A 12507-nucleotide genomic window follows, 5' to 3' on the forward strand; every position below is an offset into this window, starting at 1 on the left:
ATCATGAAAACATTTATAATGAAGCTAGTATTACTTGTAATTGTAGTACTAATTATATTAAATGTGGATTTCACCAACCACGGCCTACCTAAAGCTCTTTCTCATTGTCCCACCATCAACTTGCTTTTATCCATTTTTCTATAAACTTCACCAACTCCCTTCCACTATTATACATTGATATGATATCCATAATCCATTTCCCATCATTTTACTTTCTTATAACTAAGATGGTCTGGTGGTCAAAAATTGTTGTCATTAGTGACATTTAAATAGTGATTTTAATTAGTTCCAAACCTATTTGTGATTTCGACGATTGAATGTATATACAACTTGATCCTTGTTAGTAATGATAAAAAAATTGCTTTCTCTTATTAGCAGATATCTTGTGTAATTTCACTTAGTTAAAACTGTACATAATTTAATAAGTTTTTTGAAAATACATATTATTTATTAATAAGTCTTTTAAGTTTATGCTTACTGCTTAAGTCATCAAAAAATCATAATAAGTTTACATCTTTACTTTTTTTTTATATAATATTAATTTTAATTTAGCAACTTGAATAAGGAACCCATACTAATTGCTTTTGGCAACACTAAAAGTTGTGTTATCATGAATACATTGTGCTACACATCTTATTAGATTTTAGAATATAAATTATAAATAAAAATATGGGAATATAGCAACTCAACCAAATACTCTTTCCCTGATTACCATTCACCAGCTACCACCAACTCATTGCCCACCTCACCTTACAAGTAACATTAAAACGTTTAGAATATGTTAAAAGTTCAATATCGATATTAAATGTCGAAAATAATAATGAAAATTTAATATAGTTTTGTAAAAGAAAAAAGTTCCTTAATAATATTTATAATAATTATTTTATTTTGATCTATATCAAATATTTTTTTTATTATAGACTCAAATTCAAAATAATTTAAATCTGACTCATATAAAGTACTTTTATCTGTCATTGTAGAACGATTTTCAATGTTTCAACTATGCAACATGATTTCTCAATTCACATCCATGATTTATTGCAAAAAATAGTTTTGGGGGATTTGTAGGAGGAATAAATGGTCGCTCTTTTTCTTGAAGCACTCGCTCCCATAGAAATAACGGAGGAGCGCCTATATGAGTTGGGTTGTGTGATGACTTTTCCGTACGTGTTGGTCTTGTGCACAGTGGATATCTTCACCAAATACGTTCTTGAGGAAGAAATTTATTTTCGTCGCACCATATATATTTCTTATCTTTTGGTTCTTCCTTTGTTTTCCGGTTTGTTCTTGTAATTTTCTTTTGTTTATCTTTTGTAATTTTCTCTTGTTTGTATTTATCTTTTGATTCTCATCAATTCCAAAATTTGATATGCTACATGCCTACATGAATGAATTTAACATAGTACTAAATATGCCTCATTTAATCTTGTACAAATATTAAGATAAAAAAGACAAATCACCACAAAATAGATGTCTACGTGTATAAATTAAGAAGGTGATCACAATAAGAAAATACTCGTATATATAAAAAATTATTACTAAATAAAATTGGGACTGTTAGTGATAATGGTGACTTGAGTACACCAAATAAATTCTATGCATTAGTGTGGTTGCATAGAAGAGGAATCCTATAAAGGATTTATAATGGGTGAGTTAAGTATGTGATTGATGATGGTGTTTGTTATGAATGGTATGTGTGACTTGAGTGCACAAGTTAATGTGTGTAATCATGTGTGTGACTCTTAGTTTGTAGAATGTAAATGGATGTAATTATGTGGTGAGTATTCATGATGAATTATGGGTGTTAATGAAGATTAATGAAGAAGAAAAAGAAGGGACTTGATTTATGGTAGCTCGATCGAATTCTGACAGAAGGATCAGAAAGGTCGCTCGACCTACCCGCTCGACCGAGCGAGTCATTTTGGTAGGTCGAGCGGTCAGACAGAATGCTCCAGAATGCTGCTGATTCTCGCTCGACCGAGCCGCTCGACCGAACGAGCTCCCTGTTTCGGTCGAGCGGATCCTCTGATATGCATGGGATGCTAGTTTTCGACCTTTCAAGTTCTTGGAGTTATTTCATATTATTCATTACTCAATATTAACTATGTATTCAAGTGAGCTATTGATATTCTAGTATCTAGTACTATATATAGGGCTCTCATACTCACACATCGAACACATCAAACACAACCTCTAAGCTAAACACATAGCCTTTTGTTTTTATCTCTTACTTAATTGTAATTCTTCTTTGAGAAGTGTTGTTTATACTCATTCTTGATATAATATAAACGGAAACTACACACCACGGAGGACGTAGCCATCATTGGGTGAACCTCCTTAAATCCTTGTGTCCTTTTGATTAGCTTACATTGTCAAACGTTGTTTTGTTCATTGTTGTTTGTATTGTTCTTAGCATCGTAACGGTTTTGGCAAACGTTTTCAGTGTTTAAGTGTGGTTTAATTCTTGAAGTTATGAGGGAATTAAGGTGTGACTTAAGCACATGAGAATAATGATGATAATTATGGCATGATGGATATTACTTAATGAAGAGTTGAAGAGGTCAAGAATAAATATCCATCTCGAGGTGCCTTGAACAAGCTATCAAAACAAAATAGCAGCTTCAGAGTTGATGTGCTCGAACGAGCGTAGGTAGTACTCTAATGAGCACATGTCGAGCAAAGGTTAGTAGCTCCCTTTGATGAGCCGCTCGAACGAGTGGTTTGCAGCCAGTGCACATTGGATTCTTCTTTGGTCAGTTGCTTTGCCTTGAGCTGTTATATTTTTATTTATTCTTAGACTTAAGTGTGCAATACTCATTAAATGTAATTAGTCCTATAAATAGGAAGCTCATATGCCATTGCAAATCATGCACAAAATACACCCTAAGCCAAACACTTGCCTAATCTCTTCTATATTGTAATTCTTCATATTTGAGAGTTCTTTGAACTCCTTTATGATAATATAAGAGATAATACACACCGGAGGACATATCCTTAATTGGGTGAACCTCGTTAAATATTTTGTGTCATTTTTATTGCATTATTTTCTCCTACAAGCATCGATATCATTAATAGCGTAATTTATTTGTCACAAAACTTCATACATTCAATCTTGATGATATTAAAAATTAAAAGACGTTGTTTAATTCCTAGTATAGCATTGTTTACAGGACAAATGGGAAACTAACCTAAATCCTAGAAGTGGGGGATTAAATTTTTTAGCTATTCAATTAATTGGAAAATTTGTTTTTTTTTTTAATCCATTTAGCACATAATATTAGATAGAAGTATCATACTAAGCATGTTCAAAAGAATCTTTATAATGTTACAAGTAGGACCCCACCCATTATCTTTACCATTCTTTTATTCTATATACTTCTATGTCTTAGACATCATAATGAGGAATACAATATTTGATGACCCTTAACCCATCATGCATATAACTTTGGGAATACATACCATGTTCCATGCATACTTAATAATTTAATTCAATTTCAAGATCCCATCTATATTAAACCAAATAAATAACTGCAAGTCTGGTATAAAATTATCTCATCGTGATACAAGCCCATATAAATAGCTCATTAGTAAAATAAATATTAAAAACAATAAAATTTGAATTGTGCAAAGCATTAGTTTTCTTTTTAAATAAAAGTTTAGACTAATTCAATTAAAGTCGGCTTATAATAAGACATCTCAATAAAAAAATTAGTGAATAAATAAATATCACTCACCCAAAACTAAGTGATCTATTATTTTTTTTTTACTATTCCAATAAACCAAATTTCTCATTCTCACCCACCACCCTTTACCTATTCCTTCCAATACACATGTCATTTTCAACCACCAACCTCTTCCCACCCACTCACCAATATAAACCCAATTTTCTCCTCCCCCCCACTTTTCCTTAACAAATCAACAGCATCTCTCCTCTTTCTCTCTCTTACTAACCATGGTTAGTTTTCTCCTAATCATTCCTCTCTCTCTTCTTTTCCTTCTTATAGCACACAATCTTTTCAACCGGTTTAGACACAAACTCCCGCCCGGCCCGAAACCCTGGCCCATTGTTGGTAACATTTACGATATTAAGCCCGTACGGGTCAAATGCTTCCATGAATGGTCCCAAATATATGGCCCAATACTTTCATTTAGACTTGGTTCAAAACTGAACGTCGTCGTTTCAAATGCTGAATTAGCAAAACAAGTATTGAAAGAACATGATCAAACTTTAGCTGATAGACATAGAAGTAGATCATCTGCAAGATTTAGTAAAGATGGAAAAGATCTTATTTGGGCTGATTACGGGCCCCACTATGTTAAGGTTAGAAAGGCATGTACTTTGGAATTGTTTACCCAAAAAAGACTTGAGGCCCTTAGGCCCATTAGAGAAGATGAAGTTACTGCTATGATTGAATCAATCTTTAATGATTGCAGTAATCCTGGTATGTTTTTCTTCCTAATTAATTATATATTAATTAATATTTCACAAATTTTTGTATGAGACGATCTCAGTATAAAACGACCTTTATATATAAGTTGAATAGCCTGCTTAATACAAATTATTAGCATATTAACTTTTTATTTATCTGTTAGGCCGGAGAATATCTAGGGAAGATAAATTATTATGAAGTGATTAGTTTATTTAACTAGTAATAAATGATAGTTGAATACTAAATCTTGATTAAATGTACATTAACTAGAATTACTACAATTAAATTTGTTTGTTTTTTTGCTAATAAATACAAAAATTTTCGGCAAACAATCTTTGGGAATGGAGTAGTGCAAAATTAGGAAATTTAAATTTATTTTTAGGAAAATTATTTTTTGAATATTTAAGGAAAAACATGATAAGCATATAGGAGGAACGTGGACCATGGTTTTGACAATAACTAATAAGTCAACATGGTTAAAGTTGTCTATGCTTGAGCAAAAATTCCTAATCAATAATTGTGATTTGTAAATCATTATAAAATGACAAAAAATATAATAATATTAAAATAAACAAAATAAAAAAAAATAAATTAAAATAACAAAACTCTCACCCTATCATATCCTACCATATAAGAATAATAATATTAAAATAAACAAAATAAAAAAAAATAAATTAAAATAACAAAACTCTCACTCTATCATTCCTATCATATAAGGGTGATTTTTCCTTATTTATTAAAATCTTCTCAGTTGTGTTTATATATTTTTATATGAATAAATAATTATATTATTGTGATTTGATGTTGATTTTGTTGTTATAATGTTTGATGCAAATTATTCTTTTTATAAATAAGAAAAGTACGATGACACATGGAAGGATATCTCTTCATTATTAACATCACATGAAACAGAATGCACCAAATGTAAGTGCATACATAGCAAATAGTAAATAGTAAATAGTAAATAGTAAATGTAGAATTGATACTCCTATAGTTTTTTATTTCCAATTATTCAGGTTTAAAATATAGTGGCAGAACTTAAGATTATTGATGGGCTAAAAGATCAGACTATTATTGTTTGATGATACAATATTTTTAAAAATTCTTATTGTTGTTATCATAAAAGAAAAATTTTTAATTGAGAAGAGGAAGTGGCCAACAGTGACACCTGTAGCTTCGCCTATGGGATGAAATATTTAAGTGTATTTTGTTTAGTTTTACTACGTCTAATATATTTTTAAAAATTGTATGATTTTATGACATCTATTCATAATTATTGACTAATTAATGAATAATTAAATATGATTTTCATATGTTAGGCGAATAATAAGTGCATATTATCTTTATATCTTCAATACTCATTACAACATGATATACTTTTATTGGGATATATTTAGTGATATTTGATTTAAATGTCATTACTTTATATTTTAATTATATATTTAGTGCATTTATTGAGATTTATTAGACCCTTTAGCAAAATATAAAGAATCATTATAAAGCTTTTTGCGACATTTAGAATCTAACGACATTTCTCATAAAGGTCATTATAGATTATAGTAACAATTACGTATATTGCTAAAACCAAATATAATATCACTAAATCACTTTATAGTGAAATTTAATATAAAAATTAATACTTATTACACTAAATATATAAATTAGTAATAATTTTTTAATATCACTAAATTACATGCGACAAAAAGTTAATTATATTGCAACCCACCGGAATAAACGCAGCCAAAGTTGAATTAGTCCAAAAGGTTGCCAAATCGTTTAATTTATCGTACATGAAAAGGTGGTAACTGAGGTGGCATTTGTTTCAATTAGATCTTATTGCTTTCAGAACTAGAAAGCCAACATAATTGTGATGACCAGGAATTTGTTACCAACCGTTTATTATACTTCACTTTTAAATTTGAACTATACAATTTAAATATGTGAAAAAATTTTAAAGTATAAAATTCAAATTCAAAGTAATAGCGAGGGAATAATACTAGGTTCAATTATTATTATTTTACTATAAAAAAATTAATTTAAAAATTTTTATAAAGGTTAACTAGTGTTGGATTAAAAAATACCCACTTATAATTTTACATTTACATTGGATAATTGGTGAGTATTACCGATATGCTAGTATAATTTAGTGGACTACCTCATCTACCAGCAAATAACAATTGGTTATATAATATTTTCTACGTTTATAAATAATTTTTGGTTTAAAAATTATCCATTTACTTTATTTATTTTTTCTATAATGCCCTCTCACAATCACACTAGAAGTCTAAATTAATTTAGTGGTCTATATTGACATAACATAGATTTATACATATAGATGATAGATACATACCAACTACCAAAGTACCCATTAAACCAAATTGACCTAAATTCACTTCCATTTATAATATTTGCTGATCTTTTTGTCAAAAAAATTGACACTTTATGTTGTACTATGAGACTTAGAAGACTATTAATGGAACCAAGCCAACTAATTTTGGATATGGCTTGTGCATTTTCGATTTTTTGTTTACACATTTATTATGTAGTTATAAACTAATGAAGCTCTAATTGTGATTATAGGGTTAAATTTAACCTAATATAGAATGGAATAAACATCTTGTTTTAGGTCTACTTCAAGGTAATGATATTTGTAACCTTAAGGGCTATATATAATCATCTTAAAATGGATATATCATACATTAATTATGTTGACTAACGTCTGATTTGATGATAAATTCATATTATTGTCTATTTGATTGTCCTCTTGTCGGTATTATATAATAGAAATTTTCATGAAAAATTAGTGTAATTTTGGCAGAAAAATCTTTTGACAAACATTATGAACATGTTTGTTCTATTCTAATCGTCATAATTTATTCACAAAATCATTTCAATGCATTATTGTTTGAAGGTATTAGGTGGTACTGAAAAAATGTCGACAAATAAAGTTTTTATAATCAAAGTTTCATCATTATGAAAATAAAATGATATATTTTATGAAAATTTAGACCATAAAATATTCTCAACACCACTATTTAGGTTGTAAGTCTAACTTACCCATGTGAATGTCTTAATCATGTTGATTAGATTATGCTAATCAGAATAATTTATAATTGTTGCTTATATTATTTGTGTTATTCCATCTGTTTTAGTCACAATAATGAAATTCAGAATGTGATTGTTATGGAGTTGACAACTAACCCACTTTGTTCAGTGTTATCTTATATTCGCTCAGTTCCATCAAATTTATCTCGAGTATTTCGTGGGGAAACCAAAAAATAAGCTTTATAGAAAAGTAAAAAAATAATGTGTAAATAAGATGAAAAGATAAGTTAAACATTTGGATAAATTAGAACAACGTGTGAATCATAATAAAAATAAAAATAAGACAAATTTAATGGGCTAAACTAAAAAAAATGGCAATTGGCAAGTATTAATAATGTCAAAGAAATAATTGACATTTAATTCAATGTTGCTTCCTTAATCAACGTGACCAAGTGTACCTCTTGTTGGTTGTCACTCCTTAGTGACACCTATAGATTTATGGCAAAAGGAGAGTAAGCAAGTAGGTTCATGACAATCAGCTCAGTGAATCCTAATTACATTTTATAATCATGAATGCAAATCAATTTTCGTAGCGAATTCCAATATTTTGAGATTAAGGCTTGAACATTGTTGTTGTTAGGGAGCAGCAAACCGTCAAAATGGGGAGTGTTTAATGTCTCTGTTAGAGTATAGAACATGTCTTGGAGTTTCAACCATCAGCGTAAGATATGTTATATACTCTAACACGATACAATGTCAAAAAGTCAATTCAACCAAAAATTTAAACTGATAATTAAAAACCCCTAAAATATGTTATATACTAACACAAGTGTTGGTAAGGAGTAGTTTAAAGTTGGTTGATTTGCCCTGCATTTATATTTCGTGGAAGGAAGTGTTTAACTAGATTAGGTGAACTAAACTTTTTTTTTCTTTAATTTCTAAGGTTGATTGATTTTAGATATGTTTGACAAAAACATTTGTTTTTATATCTAATCACCTGATTCTCTTGAACTATACTTCAATTAGTAGATAATTGTTGAAAAATAGAGAACATATCTAATGCATGATGACTAGTTCGGAAATTATAGTACCTTGAATGTTACGATAATTGAATCATTCACATAACAAAACAACGTTTAACGACCTTAGTGTCAATAAGTAGCTTCTACCTTGGCGGCAACTTTACCGTTGTAAGAACTTGAGGTTTTTTATGAATTTTGATTCATTTTGGTTGCAAATATAATCGGAAATTTTTGTGTATATGTGTATATGTGTATATGTGAAGGATTTAGTTTTATTAATCTTGAATAGGTTGTATGGGCTACCAACCTCCTCGTGATGAGGGTATTAGTCTGCCTTCTTTCCCACCCTTCTCAGATTGTGCCTTTGGCGGAACTTATTGGGATGATGATGATGAGTCTTGGCTCAGTTTTAAAATTGTGGCACTATATTAACATATGATCTTGTTTTTGCATACAGAAAACAAAGGCAAGCCCCTTAAAGTGAGGAGATACATAGGGACAGTGTCATTCAACAACATCACAAGGCTAACTTTTGGGAAGAGATTTATAAATTCTAAGGGTGAATTGGATCCCTTAGGAAAGGAATTTAAGGGAATTTTATCTAGTGGGGTGAAAAATACCAAGAATAGCTTCTTGGCCGAGCACCTTCCGTGGCTACGATGGTTGTTACAGCCTCTCGACAAAGAAAAAGGCGAGGCTGCGATACACAATGTTCGGCTGGATCGATTTACTAGAGAAATCATGGAGGAGCATGCTAAAGTCAAGTCACAAAATACTGGTGGTATTAAGCAACATTTTGTTGATGCTTTGCTTTCCCTAAAGGATGAGTATGAACTTGGTGAGGACACCATTATTGGACTTCTTTGGGTAAGTATGCATAATTGTTTGACATATATAGAGATTTTAGTGCTTGTGTCTATAACAAGTTGTGTAGGAAATCCGAGCTCAACACTTTGTCTTGCATATGGTGTTTTTTTGTTCTTCTGTTTTCATTTGCAAGTCATTCTCGAGTTAAGGGTCTCACTTGCTGCAACCTCCTTATCTCTTTGAATAAGGGTATGGTCTGCTGTGATCCAACCCTACCTTAACCGTGATCATAACTTCAATGAGCGAAATATACTGGGCATGATGATGATGAGTTGATCTTTTGATGTTGCAGGACATGGTTATCGCTGGTATGGACACGGTTTCAATCTCAGTCGAGTGGGCCTTAGCCGAGTTGATAAGAAACCCAAGAGTACAAAAGAAGGCTCAAGAAGAGCTTGATCGAGTAATCGGACAAGACCGAATCATGACCGAACTAGACTTCTCGAACCTTCCCTACTTACAAGCCTTAGCCAAAGAGTCCTTAAGGCTCCACCCACCAACCCCTCTAATGTTGCCCCACAAGGCCAAGGCTCATGTCAAGCTTGGTGGGTATGATATCCCTAAAGGCACAATTGTATACGTAAATGTATGGGGTTTGGCTCGTGACTCAAACATTTGGCGTGACCCATTAGAGTTCCGACCAGAACGATTCTTCGAGGAGGATATTGACATGAAGGGACATGATTTTCGATTGCTTCCATTTGGTGCAGGTAGACGAATCTGCCCAGGAACACAATTGGGTATAAACTTGGTAACATCTATGTTGGGTCATTTACTACACCATTTTGACTGGAACCCACCAAAGGATGTTAAACCTGAAGAAATTGAATTGGAGGAAGCCCCAGGAATAGTCACTTACATGAAAACGCCTCTACAAGCTGTGCCTGTTCCAAGGTTACCTGCACAGGATTTGTATAAACGTGTACCAGCTGAAATCTAATCTACTTAAAAATTTTATTTAGCTGCATATTATACTTTTGATCATGAAAAAAGAAAATTTTATGTGAAAATATATAATTTTGTATTTTTATCTTATGTGTAGAGAAATTGAGAAACTGACTTTAAACAAGTCTTCACATATTTTTTTCATTAGCACTAAATATTACATCGTGTTACTGGTTTAAACTTATCTTATCGTGGTTTGTTTTTAGTCCTAGTATTTCTCTCTTATATTACTATATATAACTTTTTTTGGTGGAATGTTGTGAATAGATTCATATTCGACTTATTGTAAATATTTAATAACTTCTAAAAAGATTAAATAACCTTTTTTGGTAGAACTATAAATTAAAGTTGAAAATATTTTTTTACATGTATGTCCTTTTGAGATTGCTATATCTCTTATACTTGTTCGTCTCACCTAATTTGCTGCATTTTTTTTATCATCCATACAACTTTTTCTTTTAATATCAACAACACAAATTATCATGTGTTATTCTCCAAAGGATTAAGTAACACTTCATAATATTTTTGCAAAACACTTTGCTGACAAATTCAAGGAATAGAGGAGTACTTCTCTTGAGTCCCATCGAAATTCTTATGTAATAATTCTTATACTTGACATTACAAAAATCTCTCACATAAAAAAAAATTAATTATAGCTAATGAAATCATTATTAATATCCGACATTTCAGTCTACATAAATTAGGTGGTAAGTCGCATCTATAACAGCTAGAGAACATTCAAAGAATGCATCGACATCTTTTTTATTTTATCGTCACCTTTCTTAAAATTACGAATTTGCCCCTGAAATTTAAAAAATTATAAAATTGTCACTAGACTTAAAACTTAATTAATAAATGTAAATCACATTTAATAACACTATTTAACACTTTAATCCTGAAGATTTGTCTATATATATCGAATTCTCAGACGCGTTCTTGTATGAACTACGAATTCAAACACGGTACTATCTCTCTAAAAACTCTCTAAAAACGTTGTTTGATTTTAAACAAGTTGTTACTTGTAATCGATTAACTATGGCTAACGAAAGCGATTATGAATCGGATCCGGTACGTAAATTTTTCGATTTGAATCGTTGGAAATGTGTTTAAAAAAAAAAGAATTGCACCAATCTGGGCGACTGAACCATGGTTCAGTCGTACAAAACTGGGCAACTGGACCATGGTTCAGTCGCCCAGTTTTGTGCGATTCTTTTTATTATTATTTTTTTATTTACATTATTATTTTTTTATTTATTATTATTATTATTATTATTATTATTATTATTATTATTATTATTATTATTATTATTATTATTATTATTATTATTATTATTATTAATTTTATTTGTCGTAATTTTTTTATTATTGTTATTATTATTATTATTGTTATTATTATTATTATTATTATTATTATTATTATTATTATTATTATTATTAGTATTAGTATTATTATTATTAAAGTTTTTTTTAGTATTAGTATTTTTATTAATTTTTGTTATTATTATTATTATTTATATTTTCATTATTAATGTAATTAATTTATATTATTTTTATTTAAAATTTGCAGGAGTTTGAAAACTTCGGAGACAACGTAGATTACTCCGGTAGCTTTGTTACGGATAGGGATTTTTTTTTCCTTAGATGAGTTACATAGTTGGGCCGATGCGATAGCAATAACAATTGGTTTTCAATTTACACGTGCTTCTTATAAAAAAAGAAGGACATTCTAGAGTTAGTGTGTATTTAAGATGTCACCGCTATGGTAATATTAGGGGTGATGTACATAATTTGGATAATACTGCCCGATCAAGTTCTAAAAGTAGAAGTTGCGGGTGTAAATTTTTGATTGGAGCAAGTAGTCCTAAACCAAGAGAAAGACCTTGGACGGTAAGGGTGTGTCCTGGTGAAAAAGGAAAACATAACCACCCGTTCTTAGTGTACAGAGATGGTCATGTAAGGGCGAATAGGATCAATGTAGATATTCGGGAGCACATACAACAACTTAGTGCAACCGGAATGCAGCCGGCCTTTATTATGACTTCTATTAGCGACAATTTTCCTGGTATTTTTACTAGCATGAATCAGATATATAATATTAGGCAATCAATAAGGAGAGAAAAGATGGAGGGTAGGACTCCCCTTCAATACTGTCTTTATATGGCCACAGAATTTAATTACGTGGTCTGAACAGACTTGGA

At 30.5% G+C, this 12507-nt stretch overlaps 1 protein-coding gene across 1 annotated transcript; it reads left to right on the plus strand.

The window, feature by feature from the left end:
• Positions 1-3887: 3887 nt before the first annotated feature.
• Positions 3888-10496, plus strand: LOC130827890 (cytochrome P450 98A2). The gene is made up of 3 exons (XM_057693781.1): positions 3888-4442; positions 8955-9364; positions 9657-10496. Exons 1-3 carry the CDS (start codon positions 3953-3955, stop codon positions 10302-10304), a joined length of 1548 nt encoding a protein of 515 aa, XP_057549764.1. The 5' UTR covers positions 3888-3952; the 3' UTR covers positions 10305-10496.
• Positions 10497-12507: the final 2011 nt, after the last annotated feature.

Source organism: Amaranthus tricolor, chromosome 1 (assembly GCF_026212465.1).
Source record: "Amaranthus tricolor cultivar Red isolate AtriRed21 chromosome 1, ASM2621246v1, whole genome shotgun sequence".
Classification (NCBI taxonomy): Eukaryota; Viridiplantae; Streptophyta; class Magnoliopsida; order Caryophyllales; family Amaranthaceae; genus Amaranthus; species Amaranthus tricolor.

What these genes read in the sequence shown, in the direction of transcription:
- LOC130827890 (XM_057693781.1), top strand. Translation starts at nt 3,953, where the DNA reads ATGGTTAGTTTTCTCCTAATCATTCCTCTCTCTCTTCTTTTCCTTCTT. An exon ending in TAATGATTGCAGTAATCCTG is followed by an intron (nt 4,443 to 8,954) that starts GTATGTTTTTCT and finishes TTTTGCATACAG; the next exon opens with AAAACAAAGGCAAGCCCCTT. An exon ending in CCATTATTGGACTTCTTTGG is followed by an intron (nt 9,365 to 9,656) that starts GTAAGTATGCAT and finishes TTGATGTTGCAG; the next exon opens with GACATGGTTATCGCTGGTAT.